The sequence below is a fragment of the Podarcis filfolensis genome (genome assembly GCF_964270895.1).
Source record: "Podarcis filfolensis genome assembly, chromosome: 12".
Classification (NCBI taxonomy): Eukaryota; Metazoa; Chordata; class Lepidosauria; order Squamata; family Lacertidae; genus Podarcis; species Podarcis filfolensis.
Genome location: NC_139614.1, coordinates 33,102,799 through 33,124,799, shown reverse-complemented (window position 1 = coordinate 33,124,799; position 22,001 = coordinate 33,102,799). Strand labels below are relative to the sequence as shown.

Below are 22,001 nucleotides of genomic sequence, written 5' to 3'. Positions count from 1 at the left end.
CTCTCAGATCTGATATTTAATATTTCACTAACAGAGCATTTCACCTTATTAAAACAGATCTGAGTTTAATGCTCTTAGCAATTTGTAAAAATTGCTAGGAAGAGGGGGGAAATAAGCCCCAAATATTTATTTGCTTAGTCTAGAAATCCTTATTTTCATTTCTCTGCACATATACAAATTCTCCAAATAGTTCCTTCCAGGGAACTAAAATAGCATCCTTACTGTGAAAGAAACACAGAAATGGAGAGGATTCCAGTAGATAATTTATACTGTACCACTCAGTTACTTATACCGAGTCAGTCTGTTGGTCTATCTTGCATACACCTGCTCTGGCAGCGACTCTCCATCACCTTTTCTTTCCCTGCCGCATGAAATCTTTCACCTGGAGATGACTGAAGCCGAGAACTCTTTCATCCCAAGCATGTGCTCTGCAGACTGCTAAACTAGTAAGTACAGGTACTGTACAGTACAGTGTACAATACGTAGTCCAAAGGCTTCTTGAAGACACAGCAGGGCAAAATTACTAAGGGCACTTCACCTACCATACCACTGTGGTCAGCCTGCCACAGTGTGCAGTATTCGGGCTGTGTCTAAGTAGGTTCTGTTCACAGTAGAGCTATTGAAATCAATGAATCTAGGTTAGTCATGTCTATTCTAGAGCTGGGCAATACTCCAATTTCTTGCCTTGAAACTGAAATGGTGTTCACATCGCAATAGTGGTTTCAGACTTTTTGAGCTGACAATACATCGTGGCTCCACAGCTGCCATGATTGCCTTCCCCTGAACAGGTGAGTTGTGTTTTTCCTCTTGGGGCAGTGGGTTGCTCCAGGAGGAAAGACGCAGCCCACCTGCTTGGGCAAAGGCAGGCAGATGCCTTGGATGGAACCCCATACTTTTCAGTGAAAATGACTACTTTCTGAAATCTAACATTCATTTGTAAATCAAGTGATTTTATTATGTCATTTATTTCCAGCGTTGCTGAATGCAGACCTGCGTTTAAATCTCCCCAAGTGGTTGTAGAAAAAGAGCAGACGCCACAAGATAAACTTCTGTTAGCTCAAGAAGGCAAAGTCAAGAATACAGCTGAAGGAAAAAGTATCACCAGCAGCACTTCAGAGAAGGAGCAGGAACTTTTGCTAAGCAAGAACCAGTCTTGCATAGAGACACACCATTTCCTTAGAAGCCACATCTCTCCCGCATTCTCCTGTGGCACCAATGGCTGCAATCGGGCCGGGGTGTCCTTTTCATTCTCTAAAAAAGTCCACCTGAAGCTTGAGTCATCAGCATCCGTTTTCAGTGAGAACATGGAAGATGCATATGACTGCATCAGATCCCCTCGGCATAAAGCAAAGCAGACTTCCGAAGAGTGCCGTGCGTGTATACATATGAGGGACGAGAGGAAAGCAAATGTGCATAAACGGTTAGGCACCATTCAAAGTCACCCAGACAGCTTCGCCTCCTGTAATCTGGCTCGGAAAAATCAACTGCAGAAAGAAAACAATCAGTACAAGGACAGAGAGCAAACAGAAACTCATACTTCATTTCGTAAAGACAAACTACATCTTCCTGATTTGGATTGTTCTGGGTCTCCTGGTGCAAAAGAACAAGGAGGAGAGTTGAACGAGACCCAGAAACCCTTGGAAAACGTTGTTACACCTCAATGCCAAACAAATAACATTTGTATGCAGCAAAACACTTACAAGCACAGTGATGGCCTGTTACCAGAATGTGTCTCTGAGTCCTTAGCCCAACGATCATCTGAGCAAGGACATCAATGTGAGGGAAACTACAATCCCTGTGTATTCAAACAATCTTCTGATTGTACAGAAGCTGTCAATGCAGATGCTGAAATGCCTAGGGATAATGCACTGGTTCATGAAATTAAGCCTAAAGCATTGCCTTTTCTTCATGTACTGAGCAAAGATGGCAGGACAGCCTTACGGTGGCCCACAGAACTTCTTTTGTTTACAAAAACAGAACCCTCCATTTCCTATGGTTGTAATCCATTGTATTTTGATTTTCGGCTCTCCTTATCTCATAGAGAAAGTGGGCATCATGATGTCGACGAAGAAAGTCCTACTGAGCACTCAACAAGAACTATGGACATAGATGGAAATGACGCCTCAGATCTAACTGAGAACAAGCAACTGTCCAGTGAAAAAGATAATCAGTCTTTGAAGCCAAAGAAAAAGAAAAGAGCTCTAAGCCTCAAAAAGTCCTGGCCAAAATTGGATTCAGACACAGAGAATGAAATGAGTCAAAGTGCTCCAAAGTACATCTCAGATGATTTGAATGAAAACCTACCTGAAGTGCCTGCACCCCTTGATTGCTCAAAAAGGCGTTACACGAGAGCAACAAGTCCCCACACAACAATGCATGTGAGATCTTTAGCACAGCAGTTGCAGAACTGTGAAAAAACTCTACAGGAGGAAGTAACTGAAAACCTTTGCATTTATCCCTTGGTGTCTAGGACAAAGAAGCAAAAATGTGCAAAATGTGATTTAATGTATGCCCAAAGACAAACCGACCTGGATTTGGTCACCTGCAGCAGTGACATAAGTGACAGCGGGAAAGATTCCATTCTCAGATACAAGTTAGATTCACCCAGGGAGTCCATGGGAAACGAAGGCAATGGGAATTTTGCCGGTTGCTGGAAATTCACTCCTTTGGAAAAGCCCTTTTCTGACAGACAGTCTAATTATTCTGACACTTCTGTTAGCAGTGCAACTAGTTACGCTAGTTGCTACTCTAGTCACAGATCAAGTGATCACAGCAGAAGTCATTTGCCTTTTTGCTGCAAAAGGAAACAAAAGCCGGTTGAAAGGCAGAAATGTAAACACAAAAAGCACAATTGCATTTCATCTTCTGATGATGCAGATGGGGGCTGCCTTTTCAACAAAACAAGTCAAAGATCTAGAAAATGTGCACACAGGCATATGGCAAAATATCAAAGACATTCGAGATATAGACATTTACTACAAAGAGATGTATCAAAGCAAAGCAGGAACAGACACGCTCTTTGTAAACACAGCAGGAGCAGGAGCTACAGCAGCTCCAAAGGTTCTTCCACCCAAGATTCAGGAAGCAGCGAAAGATCATCAAGCTGCACCAGATCAAGAGCCAGCAGTTCGGGATCCCTTGCAAAAGAATTGGTGCATGACTGGAACAAACACAAAAAGGATATGAAAAGCACCGACAGAGCTGAACCAGGAAAATCAGACTCTGCACACTCAGACTGCCAGAATGAAAGTTGTCCATCAAAACAAGTTGGAAGCTGCTCCATCAACCACTTAGGAAGGAAAGCAGTGGGGAAGAAGTCATTAACCGCCAAACTCCTTTTAGAGAGGGTGAAATCAAAGCTAAACCAGGAGCAAACTCAGAACACTGAAAGCTTTTCAAATACCTGCGAGAAAGATCTCCCCCATAGTCAACCAGGTGTTAAAGGTGCATCATCAGTGGATAGTGAAGCAATGTTACCTTTGCTTGAGAAAGCCCTTCACATTGATACGAGCAGCAGGTGGAACAATGGAACTGGCTCCGTGGAAAGCGGCACAGGCACAGAGCGAGCCGAAGCTTCAGCGATAGATAATATTATTCTGACAGCTAGCACTAACTATGGCAATAGCCTGCTTAACGACTTAGGTTATCAGGCCCTGAATATGGCACAGGACACCGCAACAAAGCATCAACCGGATCTCTTAGCTGGTGAAATGCAGCCCCTACTACAAAGCTGTGACTCGGTGCCAAATGGTTTTCCTGGTGCTTTTCCTTCTCATGGATATTCTGCTGTTCCCAACCTAACAGAGACCAAAGAAGAACACCATGCAGGTGTAGACTTGAGTGGAGTGGAAGGGGATCTGAACTGCTGCTCTGACAGTGCTATGCATAAATCTAGTGAAACAGAAAACAAGACTGAGCCGTACAGTAAGTGCATCCCCTCTCCTTTAATGCAGCAGCCTATAACCTTTTCCCCGGATGAGATAGACAAATATAGGTTTCTTCAGCTGCAGGCCCAGCAGCATATGCAGAAACAGCTTGTGGCAAAGCATCTCAAGGTTGTGCCTGCCCCAGGACCAGCTGCCTTCTCTGCCTCCCCAGCTGTCCCTGTTCAGCAGCACTCGTCTGTTGCCACCCTCCGCCACACGCTGCTGCAGAGCTTTGCCCTGTCCACCGGAGTACATCCTCACAGCAGCCATCTTTCCCTGACTCATATACATCCATTCTCACCATCGCCTTTTGCTCCATTCTCACTCTCGCCCTTTACTCCGGCCTTCGTGCCCGCGCACTCGGCGCTCCTGGCGGGACACCCGTTCCATTTCATATCAGCGACTCCCATCCACCCATCCCATCTGGCAATCCCACCGCTGCCCCACACAGCCTTTATTCCTACCCTGTTCACGCCGCAGCTAAATGCAGCTGCATCTCCTGCCGTACATCTCAACCCCTTGATCCATCCATTATTCCAGACTCAAGAACTTCAGCATCGTTCCTGACCTTGTCGGAGGTGTTGGTTATCTGGAACGGAAATGAAGAAGGTGTCATTTTCCCTTTTAAAATTGCAAAGTCATTGTCCTACGCTCCAAAAGCAATTTAGAATGACAATTCCCATTCAGCAGCCTAATTGCATATCTTATGAGAGACATTGCGGAAATCAAGGTCTGGCTGACACAGCACATGATTGTTAATTTGATTTTTACATTCCTTACAATAATAGCCTTCCCAAACCTGTTGCCATCCAGATATTATCAGACTACTGCTCCCATCATCCTGACCATTGTCCACACTGGCTGGGGCTGATGGGAGTTGTAGTCCAAAACACCTGGAAGGCATCAAGTTGGCAGAGGCTGTCTGCAGCCTTTTATGCTGTAATAGGCTTGTGGACATTTTAATCGTTTTCCCAAGAAACGCAAGTTAGAAGTACAGGCATCCTCCCACGTACACTGAGGTTACATTCCAGGCCCCCATGCACATAACCGAAATCACATAAAGTGGGGAGCACCCTCTAAAAAGCCTCAAAACACCCATTTTTTCCTGCTGTCCCATTTCTCTCTTCCTCAAAATATCTGGAGTTGAAGCTCTGGGGCCAGCTGGAGGATGCATGGGAGCAAAGCCCGCTTTTCTTTGCTTTTCTGGAAAGGTTCACAGGCACTTCCCCCCAGGTTGAGAAGCCCTTTTCCTCCAGGCAAACACATCTGTCAAACCCTCACATGGTACATAGGCATTCACAGATAGGGACAAAAAATGGTCAGCTCACCACAGAAAAGGTTTCCCCTATCTGAAATGTTGTGAAACTTGGCTTTCTAACTACATAATACGACACCTTTTTGTCAGTACCAGTGTGAACAAGTCTGGTGTGGGGGGTTTTCATTGCATTGTCAGTTTCAGAAGCATTCAAAGGACAAGTGGAAAGGATTGTCATGATCTCGGTTTGTAAGAACGCCCTCCCCCCGCCCCCAAACACTGGAAGATGCAGCCATTCCAAATAGCCACTAAAGTACAGCAAATTGTAAGTTCTGACCCGCATCTTATTTCCTTGAAACTCAATTCCATTCAAACGTTGAGATGTTTTCTAAGTAAAACAATTCATTTCAGGATGCTAATTTTAAGATATGTGTTAATCAGACAGTGAGGTACTTACCCCAGTAAGTAAAATGGGAGGGAGGGGTTATTTATGGACTTTTGTCAAACCACAAAGTATATTTCATGAACACCCGCTGGTGTGATCCACACAGAACTGTGTCTGAGCCTGCAGCAAGACAGTTCAGAAAGAAGACATTAAAAACAGATGTGGAGGCGCCCTAAGACAGTATCAGCACTAAATGAGGGTTGGGTTAGCCTTTTCCCTGCATCATTTTCCCTATTGAAGTTGTCTTCCGAAGTTGCTATTTTCCAGTGTAAAGGTTTAAATGGGGGCAATTTAAATCAGGAAAATGTTGGAAGGAAGGGTTTTTCCTCTCTCTCCCCCTGATGTCTAGACCCTGATCCAATTGCCCACTCCACTGGCCTTTAACATTAAGTAAATGTGAGATAGCCTGATCATGGATTTCCTACATTGCCCCAAGCTCATCCCTTAGAAGGATTCAACATGCATTCAGCTTCCAGATCAACTTGCATTCTATAAAAGTAAAAAAACCAAAAAAAACACCCCAGGTTTCCCCAGCTGCATCTTCCACCAATTACAAGATGGAATTCCAATTCAATCTCACCTAGGGTTAGTTTTGAAAGTTCACTTTGTACAGGAGAGGGACAAAAGTGATCAGGCGAGACCAACCAACCAGATGTAACTGTTTCCCTGTTATGAAAGCCTCTCTGTAAAACACTGAACATGTCTGTTTGTTATGCAGTTTTGCAAAAAAAGCAAACAAATAAATAAATATGCCACTTGATTCATTTTTCAAAGTGTTTAGTTTATATTGAAACTAAATAATACTCTGGCTAGTATAACCTGTAAACTAGTTATTTTGTTTTGTATTCTCTGTAAAAAAAAAAAGTGTTTTATATTATACAGTAGATAAGTGAATTGCACTATTGAACATGCAATGCAGCTTTTTTTTTTCTTCCTTTCATTATTCAAGTTGTTCCTGGGAATGTAGTTTCATGCAATAATTTTTTTCAATAAAAATGCTTAATGACATAAGGAGCGTCAGTCATACATTTTTAAATATCATACCAAAAGATTGCAGCAAAGTAAGATGCCGATGAGACAAACATACTCTGTATTTCAATCTACAGAACTGAAATGGGTTTGATTTAGACAAGAAGCTGTAATGCTGAATTATTTTAGGCTATTTCTTTAAGAAATTTTTTTAAGCATGTCTTACTAGAGTTGATTCAATGGCTCTATAAATAAATATTACTTTTTTATTTAAAAAATCACCACTGATGTGTTTTTTACAACCATTTTAATGGATTTATTAAATAGTTTATGCATTCATTTAATATTAAATTTAATTGATAACACACAGGGTTTTTGAACACTTGAACTAAAGCAGATATAATCATTATACGTCACAAGCCAGTTTTACCAACAATGCTTCTTGTGTGCTTTTATATATTATATCCTTCTTGCATGAAAGAAATACGACATTATCCTACCACAAATTCCTGTGAAAAACTTACTTCTGTATTAATTATCAGAAAAGCATCAGAGAGGACTACCAACTGCTTGAATGCATGCCCTCCAACATTCCTCAGATAGTACAGACATTTCTCACTCCTGCCCCAAAGTCACCCTTCTCGATGCCCCATCCCCCCCCAAAAAAAGCAGAGCATTTCCTTTGAGAAAGGCAAGTGTCACCCCCACTACACCAACGAGGCACACACACCTTCCACCATCCTGAGAAAACCCCTTAATCCTGTTTTAATTCCATGTTATTCTTTGGTGGATTTACAAAAAGCAAGCACACACCAACAAACAAATTATACAAAGGGCCAAGATTAGACACGGACACACAAAGCAGTTTTAAAAAACATCAAGACTCCTTGCCCTCCGCTTTGCTACCCCACTTTATGCCTGCCCCTCAGAGCCAGCGCAACACGTGGGGCAAACCTTGGTGGGAGCAGCCTCTCCCACTCCTTGCCACTATGAGCTGCCCGAGGGAGGAGGCCGGCAGCAGTGGCCATGGAGGGGCAATGGGATGCGCCATCGCTGCTCAGAACAAGCACTGGCTCATCATCCTCTCTGAGCTCAGATGCAGCAGCACCGGCAGGGGAAAAAGAGGTCAAATCAGAAGCTGGGATGGCTTTCGTAATTCTGGGACTGTCCCTGGAACACTTGGATGGTACGCTTGAAAGTTTAGGAGACCCAATCCTGCAAAGACTTTTGTGCTTGCTCTTTGGCACCTGATTGCACCCAATAAGTTCAGTTTTAAAGCACAAGTGGGGAACTTCAGGCCTGATAGCAGGATGTGGCCTTCCAGGCCTTTCTATCTGAGCCTTGGAACTCTCCATAGACCACATTCCCTCTGCAGCCACAGCCTTCACAGGCCTTGGTACATATCCACCTTGAGTGCTTTTGCAAAACCTTTCCAGATCAGAGGCTGCGTCTTCCATCATTACTTTATCCTCAGCCACTGCTAGTTTCTTTAGGTCCTAAACAATCCAGTAGGGGCTGAGGATAAGGTTGCCTAGTGGGGAGGGGGTACAGCGGTACCTCATGTTACGAACGTAATTCATTCCAGAGTCCGTTCTTAACCTGAAACTGTTCTTAACCTGAGGTACCACTTTAGCTAATGGGGCCTCCCACTGCCACCATGCAATTTCTGTTCTCATCCTGGGGTAAAAGTTCTTAACCCGAGTTACTACTCCTGGGATAGTGGAATCTGTAACCCAAAGTATTTGTAACCTGAGGTACCACTGTAATTTACACCTCTGTGTCTTAAAACTACTTTTAGCTGCTTATGAACAAACACTGGGATTGCGTCTGCCTTGCACACCCTACCATCTGACAAATCACACCATAACGATACTATGACTAAGATGTAAACCCCTCAGATCAGAGACCAAGATGCAGTGTCTGGCAGTCCTTCAGTTTATCTGTGCCTCCATTTCTGTGTGCACATCTAAAACTAGATGACATGTTAAATCAATATTTCATTCCCCAAAACCTCTAAACCTTTCAGAGCAAATGCATTTGCCATTTGCAATATAATAAATTATATTTGCTTATTAATTTTTTATTAATGAAAACAGTTCCATACATAGTAAGTGATAAGTGTGAATCAATGATGTCCATAAGGAAATAAGTATGGGCAAACCAATTCACTGAATGCCAACTGAGTCTATTTCCCTCAAATAAAATCAACTACAGTTATGCCCTAAAGTTGTCAAACCATTCACTGGAATATTGTGGTTTCCAGACTCATCCTGTGCTAAGAAAGGCATGCTGAAGTCCACTGAAATTAAGGGTATTATGAATGCCTAAATTCACCTATGTAAAATTGCTGCACCTTGCTGCATTTGGTGTTATTCTGAAAGCCTTTTGAGAGCTAAATTCTGAAGAAGCAATGTAGTTGAAAAGACTTCCTTTTTCTATCGAGCTGGAATCACCCTACTGGATCTGACTTCTGTAATTTTGAAAAACAGCTGGGCATTTTTTTAAAGGCTCTGTTTGATGGCACTCCTTGTGCAGAACTCATATGGCAACAACACCTGGAACTACTGCAAAAATTGACATCTCCCATCTCCATTTGTTCTTGCATTTCTGAATAAACCAAGTGGCTACTGTCATAAGCCATTTAACTCGTGATCTGTGTGCTGATACTATATAGGATGAACTGTCAGAACAACTGTTTGGAATATCTTCCCCAGCACGGAAGTATTCTAAAGCTCTGGACTGACTCTGCCACGGGGCACTCCTGCATAAGAAGGACTATCAGTGCCGGATTTAAGCATAAGCTAAGCAAGCTATAGCTTAGGGACCAACCCTCTTGGGGGCCCCAAAAAAATGTAAAGGAAAAAAACCTGGATGTACATTTCCAAAGTACAACATAAGAAACAAAATAGAACCTACATACAGTAGAGCTTAATAATTATTTCACTATTAATATACTTCTTCTTCATTGTATTTCACTATTAATATACTTCTTAACTGTATTTCAGTTCAACAATTACTTTGATAACATACATATTTTGTTATGTGCAAATGGCTTTAGATACCTATTAGGTCCATAAATTACCATATTGCATATATTCAACACAAAAAACCACGAACAATTTTTTGTTGACAAAGGACAGCAGGACATATAAAGGGCCCCATTACCTTCAGTAGCTTAGGGCCTCATCAAACCTAAATCTGGCCCTGGGGACTATGAAACACTTCCTGTTTTGGCAGAGACATTGCCTGAGCAACATCCTGCCTGGCTTGGGAAAGTTTCAGTTCTTAGTCCCTGGCTTTTGACAATAGGGCTAGGGGGCGATCCAGGGGCGCTCGCAGCTGGCCGGCTCTCCATAAACTGGGCAAGGCGAAGCGGGCGGGGGCTGGAGCCTGGGGGGCCGCCCGCTTTCCTCCCTGGGGTGGCACCTTTGGTGTGGGTTGGCTTCTCTCTCCCCCACCCCCGGGCGGCCCATTCTCTTGCATTCCCTGTTGTTGCTTTGGATCGTACCATCTGACCTTACTATGCTACTGGGAGTGAGGGCTTGGGGATGCTGACATGAAGTCAGCTGTGATTTGGGGCAGCAGTGGGGCGGGGGGGAGGGGGGCCTGTGGCGCTGGTCCACACCAGGAGTGTTGTTTTTTGGGGGGGAGGAGGGCTCCTCCAGCTCTGACACCTGCCTGCGGGCGCCCCTGGGTTGCTCCCAGCTCCGGTGGCTGTGATCCCAGGACCTCCAGGGGACAGGCTGTGCTTCCCACCAGGCGCTTTGTCACCCCCCCCCCCGTGATGGCACGCGGGGCGGCCTGCACCCACCTTGCTCTGCCCCTGCTTACTCCACCTTTGTGTACACCGCCTGTCAAATAATAACATGAACCAAGTGTCGACAAACCACAATTAACAAGCATTTGCCTCTTCTGACTTACCACTTACCTATTTAATCCCTCATGCCACGCCTCATCTGACGTCTCTTGTTTTCATTGTTCTGTATGGAAATTAAAAGGTATAAATGTAAGAATCTTCTTTTGTTCTGGGTTCTCCTCCATTGCCTGTTTGTTACGTGAGGGGGGACCCTGTTGCCAACCGTCTTTATTTTGTAATAAAGATCAGGCTTATAGCCACTTTGCTTTTTATCAAACAAACAAACAAGCAAACACTAACTGGTCCTGCTAGCAGAAGCCCACACAATGATTGCTACTAGTCAGGCATGGCCAAACTTGGCCCTCTAGCTGTTTTCGGACTACAGTTCCCATCATCCCTGACCACTGGTCCTGTTAGCTAGGGATGATGGGAGTTGTAGTCCCAAAACAGCTGGAGGGCCAAGTTTGGCCATGCCTGTATGAGGCTTCCCTCCCTTCTCCTAGCCCCCCCTCCCTTGGCTGGAGGGGGGTCAGGAGTCCTATAAGAGCAGCATGCAGTGGGGAGTGAATGGGAGATAGCGCATACATTTCTGCTTGCCCTGTGAAACTCTCAGAACATTTGTAACAACACAATGCTGTATTCCTTCCTCTGTGACTTTCACCATCACTATACAGAGAAGTACCAGAGCCAAACATAACTGGGTCTCCTGAAAGATGCACCAAGTGATGAACTCCAATGGCACCAAGATTTTCTAAAATGTACAGAGCCATATGCTGGATCTATGTGGGGAATATGGATCTGACCACATGATACAGAAATACATGCTTGATGGTGTCAGGAAAGGAGAACCCAGCATTCTTCTGAACGCTGCGGCAGATTTGGTTTATATAACTTGCACTGCTCTGAGATTTGTCGTGGAAGAATGTCTAGCTTATATAAACAATGACTACCTAGATAGAAATTATTCATGGGGAAAACCAAATTTCTCTAACTCTCCCTTCACTTTCCTTCTTGATCTATGAGTAAGCAGGACAGAATTGCCAAATGTAACTGTCACATCTGGCTGCTTGTCTCATTGCTTTGAATCATACTCCTCTCCAGCAGCTCTAAAGGCACAGGAGTTACTGGTGTATTGGTATATTAACTAAGGAATAAGCTGCACAGGAACACATGTCAGGGAATCAGCTCAGGCTGCATTTTCACATCCAAGGAAACCGGTTATGCAAGTGAGATGGTACTTGAGGAGTCTCAGCTTAAAGCCAGGCTATATTATTCATGAAAGTCTGTCCATTTTGTAAGTCACCACACAACACAAATCAGTAGCAGCATATGTGGCAATGCAGAACTGCCCTCCTGAACCCGCTGGGGGGGGGGGCATTAAACAAAGGGGAGAAGTTCACTTCACATTTAAAGGCAAACCTATCCTTTTTGTACTTTCTAAAAAAGTATGAGAACCTAAACTCCACTGTCCTTTTGATATATATTGGGGTAAGCTATTCCATTAAAATGCAGGGGAAAATGTGACAATAACGTACAATAATGCATTGTTTCAGGGGAAATTGTTTTGCAAAACTGGGTATACTAGGCAGGATTGCAAAGGTGTACATTAAGAAACATTTGCAATAGAGAGCTGATGGATTGTCATGAGGACTTTAAAAAATGCAAACTGATACAGGAGTGTGGATAAATGAATTTAAGATTTGAAAAGAGAGAAACTGAAATTAGCAGATTTGGTGGCAGTGACTGGCTACGATACCTGCACTGGCAGGAGTTCCATGGCACCACCTGTGCAACTGTCTGGTCCTGACCTGGTGCCCCAACCTGCCCCATCTCCATCTAGGTAAGCCACAGTGATGCTACCTGCACAAGGGCAGTTCTGCACTGCTACTGAACATGACAGGATTTAGTATGGCGCTAAAGAAGCTTATCAGGGTTTTTTTTAAAGGGCCTTGGCCATCAAGATCACCGTTGCCTTCATCTGCAAGACAAGCCCATCCATCTTTCCCTGTATCATTCCACATACCCGGTCCATGATGTGAAACCATAATAGAGAACACAGTTTAAGGTAGGGCAATGCCTCAGCCTAGTGCCAGATGCCTCAGCTTAGTGAGAGAATCTCCATATTGCAAGAGAAGAAAATCTCAAAACCACCACCAGAAAAATGATTGCAAGTCAGTATTCTAGGATAACTCATTAGGACTTACTTCTGCACAGAAGTATATAGGATAGGGGGTCGTTTTATTTTCATGGCAACTTCATTCCATTTCTAACAACATAAAATCCAGCTTGCAACTGGAAATATAAGCAACTTGGTTTTCTTTCTATTTTGTCTATAATTTTGTTGTTTGAGGTTGCTTTTTGTCTTATCAATTTGCCCTTTCCACTATCCTCAATAGGGGAAACGGCTGTGATATAATTCTTAATACACTCTAATGCACTCTAATGTTAGCATCAAACTATTATTTCAGAGCTCTTTTTAAAAAAAACCCCACCTTGTCCTGTTTTAAATGTCCTTTTAGCCTATTTCCTTTTCTTTCAACACCCATACTAGTAAGAGAAAACAATGACTATAAACAGAACCAGGCTTTTCAAAGTACTTTTCCCCACCTGTTCAGTCACTAACAAGTGGGATCATCAAGCATTCTGCTCTTTCCTTTCCATGTTGCTCATTTGGATTTAAAAGGAGGATAAACATACTCATTTGGTACTTGCAAGGGGGTCATTTCCCAAAGTTAAAAGTTTTAGAGACACAATGCACATTAAGGTCAATAGGACTTGCATGATTAGATAGACCATGTCTATAAACTACAAGTCTTTGCACATAGTCCAGGAGGTTTTTAATCTAGCATTCTTGCCATAAAGTGTTGAGGTACGAAGAGGGGGAGTAGCCTAGCTGAGAAAGTGCTAGATGTGAGCATGGGAGATGAGGGCTCAAATTCCCACATCTCCTAACTACAAAGCAATTGTGATATACATAACAGGAAGGCCCTTAAAAGTTAAACATTCTATGTTCGTATTACGTAGGGCAGAATGAATATGGCCTCCACTTTCACGTTTCCATCTGTTTTCAGGGAGCTGTACTGAAATCCGAACCAGGGAGTACGACTTCACTGGTGCTCCTCCTGGCAATTCAGGCTGATGGTCATCATTTTAGGGTTGCTTAACTACAGTTAATTTACAATGAAAGCATTAGCTTCTAATCTTTTCTTTGAAGTCTTGCTAGACAGAAGGAACATAGGAAGTTGCTTTGTATCAATTCAGACCAATGAACTGTCCAACTCATTGGCAGCAGCTCTGCAGTATCAGAAAAGGAAGTCCTTTCTCAGTCCTATCTGAGCCTGCTGGGGATTGAACCTGGGACTTCCTGTGTACAAGACAAATGCTCTACCCCTGAACTACAGCCCTTCCCTGTGAAATGAGAGAGGAAGAGGGAGCGTGCATGTCCAAGGTTTCCTGTGGCTCACTCCTGTCATGATGAACCATGGTTTACTGTGATGGCTGAAATGGCCCTAAGTATTAACAGTGGGAGAAGACATCAAAGGAAGAGGATGAAAGTGATGAAAGGAAGAAAAACCAAAGCTGGATGCTTTGTTCTGGATTGTGATAAAGTCTAAGGGGTTAACTGAAAAATCCATTTTTAACTCTAGCCTATGAATGGAGGCTTCTCTGCAAAACAGTTGAAAGACAGTTCTCTGCCAAGAATCCTTCTAAATTAGCAGTTTGAGAGACAGCTTCATTGTCAAGGTTTCTCAGTATTTATGGCAGCTAAACCATGCTGTACTTTAATAGATATACAAATCCTCTCGTGCCAAGAGGTCATCGAAATGCTACTTGAGGGTGCTACTGGAATATTATTATGATTTGTTCTTCCAAAAGCTCAGAAATCATACAAATAGTGCCCATAGCACTTCTCATAGTTTCATATCAACGGTCTCTAAATCGCCAACCATTGCAAATACTGTCAGGTTTAATGGATGGGTGTCTTGGGAGAGGAATGACATACATTTGCCGTCTTAGAGACAAGTCTCCTTTAAAGGTTTTCATTCTGAGCTTGCACGCACCAGAGAGGTCTTGCCTTGATGGGCTCTCCCTTGTATTTGCTTCAGTGGAGAAGAGACCAGCTCCCTCATTGATTCTTCCACTTGAAAAAAAAGGCAGATGGAATGGATGGACACTTGAGGATTTGAATCTCTGAACAATGACTCTTTGAAACACAGATTGGTGGAACAGGAAACTTACTGGAGCAAAGAAAAAGGGTTCAGGTGGACTAATGCTGGAAGACTTTAGCCCTTAGCAGTTCAGGCTGACTCATCTCATGCTGTTTTCCTTAAATATTGAATAGAACTGTAGTTCCTATTTCTGCCTATCTGTACTGCCTTGTCACTCTCTTACGCCACGTCCTCTTTCTGTTTCTTAACCTCATCCCTTTTTCTTCTTTCTTTCTTTCTTACTTTCTTTTGCATCCACCCTCCTGAATGTTATCACACATCTGTTCTAGTGTTCTCGAAAGTCCGTTGGTAAACAGATTGTCCTCCCCAAATAAAACCAGATGCTCCTTTGTCTTAAATTATCTAGCCTTTCAGCATCCCTATAACTCATTTGGGCTTTGCCAGATGTCTCCTAGGAAAATGTCATTGGAGCTATATACAAATATCAGAAGCTACTTTATGCCATGGTCCACCCAGCTCAGCATTTCTACACCTGCCTTCTCCTGTCTTGTTTGGATTACAGCTCCTATCAGTTCCCCAGCCAGCAAGGTCAGTGGTCGGGGATGATGGCAGTCCAAAATATCTGGAGGCCATCAGGCTGGGGAAGTCTGGTTTACAATGTCTGGCAGTCAGTTTTCTGGGTTCTGTGTAGCACTATCTGGATTTGCATGTCATGCATGTGCTGAACCAATGAGCTATGCCCCTTCCCCTAAGTAGCTCCATATCCACACCTCCTTACCCCAAGATAAAAAAAACAAAACCACAGCACCCTTTTGGCTATATATTTAGGGGAGGAAAAAATGAAGCTAAAGCCTGGAGACATCACAACAATAGGGACATGTTTATATTGGGTGGAAATGTGCTTCGGTGCAATTTGAGAAATATACCACTTCTTTTTGGGGTTATACGGACAAATTCAAACTGTTCAACCAACTAGGTCAGTACTGCCTTCACCGACAGCTTCATAGAATTGTGGAGTTGGAAGGGATCCCAAGGGCCATCTAGTCCAACCCCCTGTAGTGCAAGAGTCATGACTCTTTCCCAGCCCTAACCTGGAGAAGCAAGGGATTTGCTTATTTTTAGACTATATATATCTCCTCTAAGTGGTGCACAAAAAACTAAACCAACAATGGACAACTTAAAGAATAACAAACATTACAAAATGCACAAATATACAAGTGTTACTTTAAGAGAAATTGCTAACACACGTAGAGCAATATCACTGCCTTCTCCTTCCGATACACTTCCGCTCTTGGTCTCTTGGCTCTCACCTGGGACTTTGTGTAGCCATGCTGCCTCTCACTCACCCAGGGCCCAAATCACCTCATAAATCTCATAACCAAGAAGGGTGCTGGATGCTGGCATTGCCTTGGTCTCTTAACTCTTGACTTACTTTTGATGGGCAGGCACCAAAGCAGATGGAGCTACCCATGTTTAAGATGCCCTCAGGCTACCCACATTTCAGTGGTGCCTTGTGCAAGGCCAAAATGCAGCACACATCCCTCTCCAATGCTGAGATCGCTTGCAGCTCCACCCCGGGTCAAGCCCCTGGAAGTTAGCTCCTATGCCCCTCCACTCACCATTCCTTCTCTCCTCCTCCAGCTGCTTTGTCCCCAGGACCTTTGGGATGCATTGCATGTGAGCTGAACACCAACTAAACTACAGCCTCTCCCCTATGTGTAAAAATACACAGTTGGGTATGAAATTCTGCTGCACCCTCTTATTGTGACATTGTTGTGCCATCTGGGTTCTCGTGTGAAGAACACGCGTAAGAAATCAGCTGCAAACCTGCTGCCTCTCAGTAAGAAATTTGCCGGCTAAGGCTTAGAAACAGACTTGATATTTGGAAATGTAGTGCGTGAAACCTGATACTGATGAGTAAGCAAACTGCATATAAACATTGCCAGGAAAGGAGATGCAATGCAAATGAGAAATGTCTGCAGCATTATAATCCGTTTATCCTTTAATGCAGAGGTGACTTGAACCTGTGAAATTCCAGATATTCTTGGACTACAACTCCCATCAGCCCTTGTCACTGGCTATGCTGCCTGGGGCTGGGGGGTCCCACAACATCAGGAGGCCCCTCCCTGCTTTGCTTGGGAATAAATCTACATCTCAAGAAGAGAAGTGTGGCCATTAATCAGTGTTTCTGTACTTGTTACATGCTTATTACCACAGTTTTGTTGGTGTTATTATTGAAGCTTGCTTACCATTAGCCAGGTTTCAAGCAGGACTAAAATTCTTGCCATGGGCTTACTCTCAAAGTTCTCCAGAAGAACATACTATCCCTTTGATATTCATTTTTTTTTAAAAAAAAACCTGTCTAGTACATATCAAAGACAGCTTCAGTAAGGTAAGTGAAACCTAGATAACTAAAGGCTATGGATAAACACCATTCAAGTCACAGCATTTTAAAACCACAGCATTTGAAATCAAACACTACATACATTATTATTTTTACATATGTCTCCCTCACCTCTCTCCATATGAATTGACCCAGACTTTGAGATCATCCTCTGAGGCCCTTTTTCATGTACCTCTTCCACAAGAGGCCCGGAGGGTGGCAACATGAGAACAGGCCTTTTCTGCAGTGGCCCCCCGTTTGTGGAATGCTCTTCCCAGGGAGCTTCATCTGACACTTTCATTATAGGCCTTTAGGCACCAAGTAAAAACATTCCTCTTCAACCAGGCCTTTGGCTGAGTAATCTCCTGTATGAGTCCTAAATGAGTCTGTGGGAGGTGGTGGTGGGGAGGGGGCGCTATTGGTTTGGTTTGTTCTTGTGTTTGTTTTTATTATGTATTTTGTGCTTATATATTGTATTTTTATGTTGTCAACTGCCCTGAGGTCTACAGATGAAGGGCAGTATACACATTAAATAAACAAATAAAATGCTGTATACCCTGTCATCTATACATGATACTTTTTTTGGTTTTTTAAAGAAGTCGATAGTACTGTGCATCTAAGTAGTTTCACTCAGCAGTTGGGTGGTGAAATAGAGGTGTTTGAGTCTGCACTTCATAGTATAAATTCTCCCTTCTGCTAATAAATAAAATAAAATAAACCCACCAGTTTCCTTTAAATGAAATCTCTAGCTCTGAAACATATAACTAAATGTACTAGATTTAAAAGGAAGGGAAGAGAATGGGTTGAATATATATTAAAAACTATGTCCCAGCAGTGAGGCATAATGGACTGTGGAATAATTTCCCTGGGGAGAATTTGGAGGTGGGGTGGGAGACAGAGATGCACTCAAGAATCTAGTGCAGACTGGAGAATACTTAGTTTTATAGTCCCTAGCTAGGGGAAGAGTAATAAAGAGGCAGGGGAGTTTTGCCTTGGGCAGCCCAGGCCTATGCTCATACATTAGCAGTTGTTCCTGCAGAATTGATCTCCTATATTAGACAAGTAGACCGTCCAACTCTTCCCTACTTGGCTTTTTAAAAGCCAGAAAAATCCTTTTATTTCTCTCTTTTTATGGTGCAACATTCCATCACTGCTGGAGCAGGAAGGATTGCTGAGATAGTCCTTAGGATGCTAAAGACAGCTGATTATTCCATATTCCTCTCCAGCCCACAAAGTGTCAATGGAATTTAGTCCCAGTTCTGTTCCCCAAGCAATGGAAAAATTATCCACATATTAGAATTTCAGGTAGCTCCTCTTTATACTGTTACGCCTTCAATATTAGTTATTTCTCACTTCAGTTAAAGGCTTCAGGTGTCTCCATGCATGCGGTTTCATTTGTGGGCATAATGTGGCATGGTATTGGCCGTAAGGGTGGATTAACTATGAAGACACGGCAGCATTTTCTTCTCACTGCATCATAGGCTATGAAGTCCTAATGCAGCATAATAAGCAAAAACCATTAGTGCTCATCCAGCAACCCTATTAAAAAGAAAGATAGTGTGTTGTTGTTTTTCTAAGTCAAGAAACGGAATACAAAATAATTGTTGTGTTTGAAAAACCTCTGATGTTTGAGGGTGTGGGTGTGCTGCCATAGCAGCATCTAAGCGACTGGTCAGCAACAGGTTAGCACAAAGTTATTGCAAAGCATTGCAGCCTCTCTGTGCTATGTGGGCAGGAGCCACCGATTCCCCATGCATAATTTACAGCTGGCTGCACGGATTCTACCAAATCTGGAGTCTTTGAAAAGTTAATGAGGACAGTCTGGGCTAGGCTACGTTGGGGATCTCCAAAGTTCTGAGCCGAGCTGCTGACTGCATTTCCTTTCCTCCGAATGCCATCAAAGTGGTGCGTCTCTAAATTAGTCAATACACAAGAGAGGAAGCCAAAAGGAAAACAAGGACGGTTTGTGCCTTTATGCAATGCTCAGGTACAGTTAGAGACAGGTCTCCTTTCAGGATGTGAACACACTGCCTGAGCAAAAATTAACTGCATTTTAAAAAAACCATATCCGCAGAAGCATATAATGTGAATCTGGCTGCTTTGTGCTATGGGACCAGAACTTTTTTTTTGCTTGTGCTCATAGACCACCCTTCTGCAAATGGTTCCAGGATGGATTACAAAATACACAATCTATAAATGCAACTTAATAATGTGGTTCTTGGTGGATCAACCAGATATAGATACAAGTGGGCCACTTAGGCCATATCTATGGGCCTTGATAGTTGAAGTGGGTAGACTTGATCCTCCCCTAAAAACCACAACTGGTAGACATGTTGTTGCTTTCCCTCTTCCTTAGCTGGTTAAAAATTAAGCAGCCAGAGACTACATTTCAAATGTAAAGTATGGACACAACCCATGGTCTTTGATATGCACACCCAAAAACGTAAAGCGGAAATGTAACAAAGTTTGGGGTGGGAGGGGGACAAAGAATCATACAGAAACAGGTCAGGCCACAATCCTGTCCTATCCTTATCTGGACATAGACTTCACTGAACTCAATGGGAATTGCTTCTGATTGGACCTGGAGAGAAGTGGGTGGTCCCTACAGCTCCTGATGAGAGTATACTAGTTCACAATTTCAGAAACAATCTATGAACCAACCAACACACAGCCATCTTTTGAAAATTGCCACATCTCCCAATTTTGAAATGCAGTTCTCCAGCCAAGCAATGTGTATAAAAATGCATATACTGGAATAAAGTGTGCATATAAATGCATATAAATGGGAGCTGTGGGTTAAACAACAGAGCCTAGGACTTGCCGATCAGAAGGTCGGCGGTTCAAATCCCTGCAACGGGGTGAGCTCCTGTTGCTCGGTCCCTGCTCCTGCCAACCTAGCAGTTCGAAAGCACGTCGAAGTGCAAGTAGATAAATAGGTACCACTCCGGCGGGAAGGTAAACAGTGTTTCCATGCACTGCTTTGGTTCGCCAGAAGCGGCTTAGTCATGCTGGCCACATGACCCGGAAGCTGTACGCCGGCTCCCTCGGCCAATAAAGCGAGATGAGCGATGCAACCCCAGAGTCGGCCATGACTGGACCTAATGGTCAGGGGTCCCTTTACCTTTACCTTATAAATGCATAAGTTAGTGAAAATAACAGACAAACCTGCATCACACTAGGGAAGATTGTTTTGCAAATATGTGTATATTAAGGGAAAATGTTACCATTAAACTACTGGTGAATTCCCATGATTAAATATAATAATAATCTGCAAACTAATGTGGAAATGTGGAGAAGTGAATTTAAGATTGGAAAAATAAAAAACCAATAGAAACTGGAATTGACAGATTTAAGCATCCCTAGTGCAGCTGTGCAATGTTCAAACTGGCCCCACAGACATCAGTAATGTTCCTTCCTTCTCTCCCCTGTTGCCTGTCTCCTTCCTCTACTCACAGTCCTCCTCAAGGCTCTGAAATTAATTTTTAAATCTTAACCTTCATTCTGATTACGAATGGCCTTACCGAAGCACAGGTATTAATAATGACGTGAGCGCAGAGAGGGCATATTTCATTTTCTCCTGCAAACCTTGCAAAAGCAGCAGCAAACAATTGTTGGCTTTTGTAGATATTGCTTGCCATCCAGAAAGCATTTCCTGAAATCAAAAGCTGGCATGGCATCAAGGGCGAAAATAATCTTCCCTTAATCAATACAGTGTGACAAGCTAACTTCAGTGGCAGCAACAATCCCCCAAGCCTGTCCTCCAAACAAACAGCAGCTTCTCTCTAGGGTTTTCCACCGTATATAATTGCTTCTCCCAGAACAGAAACCTCTAGAGATGGCTCGTTTTATCTATTGTATACACAGCTAAATAGGCTTATGTCACTTTTCTCTGCAGAGCGATAAAGCTATGTTTAAATTCATTTAGACTAATGCCATAGCAGGCAGATATGTTGCAGCAATCATACTTTTAAATACAGGCAAGGCCCACTAAAGGCTTGTGACAGCTCTCTGCAGCTAATCCCAATTATAGCAACATTTCCCTTACTTCTGGTGTGTGACAATTCCATAGGGAACATGTAGATTGTATGGATTGGGATTAAAAGAAATCAAGACTGTCAAAACCACTCACAGTAACTTGGTTAGGTTTTGCCCTTTACCAAATCAGGCATCAATTTTTCAATGACTCCCACATGTGCAATTCTCAGTTTTTGAAAGCTAATTTTTGCCGGGCCGCCTCATGGCATTATGTTATGTTGCCAGGATTGATGTGATTGGCCAACACCTGACAGTGTTTACAAAGATATGCTGAACAGGCTTAGACCCAGTACCAAAGAAGCTGGTTGCATTGATAGGAAACTTAGTCTTGTAGTCTTGAGAGAAAGGAGAAATAGACTCCAAGATCTTAAACAAGACAGGGCAAGAGTCCTGAACGAAACCCTGCAAAATCAGTGCCTGTTCGAGTACAGCAGGTATAAGGACCCTATGGCCTTCAGATGCTGTTGGACTACAATACCCATCATCTCTGACCATTGGCTATGGTGGCTGGCAATGATGGGAGTTGGAGTGTGACAACATCTGGAGAGCCACAGGTTCCCTGTCCATAGCATAGATCAGTGTTTCCCAAACTTGGATTTTCAGCTGTTTTTGGACTACAACTCCCATCATCCCCAGCTAGAAAGGCTAGTGGTCAGGGATGATAGGAAATGTAGTCCAAAAGCAGCTGGAGACCCAAGTTTGGGAAACACTGGCATATACAATACTGAGTTAAGGGCTAATAGTCTGACTTGATGTAAGGCAGCTTCCATGCCAAGCCCTGAGCTGAAATGATGCTGAAACGATGCAGATCTGAGTCTCATCAGCATCCTTATGAAAAACTATCTGGGACTCCCAGGTATGTCACCTTGATTTTCACGGTGGGAGAAAGGTGGGATATAAACTGAAACAAAAAAACACAGTCCAATTGAAATGGCAGGATGATCACCGAAGCACAAAAATGAA

The 22,001-nt window shown here is 43.2% G+C and overlaps 1 protein-coding gene and 1 long non-coding RNA gene across 4 annotated transcripts in view; one reads left to right on the top strand and one right to left on the bottom strand.

Annotated features, from left to right (window-relative positions):
• The window catches only part of ZNF804B (zinc finger protein 804B), a 295,745-nt gene extending 289,111 nt beyond the window's left edge, over positions 1-6,634 (top strand). For all 3 annotated transcript variants that reach the window (XM_083578481.1, XM_083578482.1, XM_083578480.1), the window contains one exon: positions 974-6,634. In XM_083578481.1, coding sequence (XP_083434607.1) covers positions 974-4,493 — 3,520 coding nt within the window. In that variant the 3' untranslated portion in view covers positions 4,494-6,634. The remainder of the gene's footprint in view (positions 1-973) is intronic.
• LOC310745841 overlaps positions 930-22,001 on the bottom strand; it is a 188,545-nt gene continuing 167,473 nt past the window's right edge. Inside the window, exons 2-4 of the long non-coding RNA XR_014540362.1 lie at positions 10,524-10,575; positions 5,639-5,746; positions 930-4,515 (exon numbers count right to left, since the gene is read on the bottom strand). This is a non-coding gene — a long non-coding RNA (uncharacterized lncRNA). The remainder of the gene's footprint in view (positions 4,516-5,638; positions 5,747-10,523; positions 10,576-22,001) is intronic.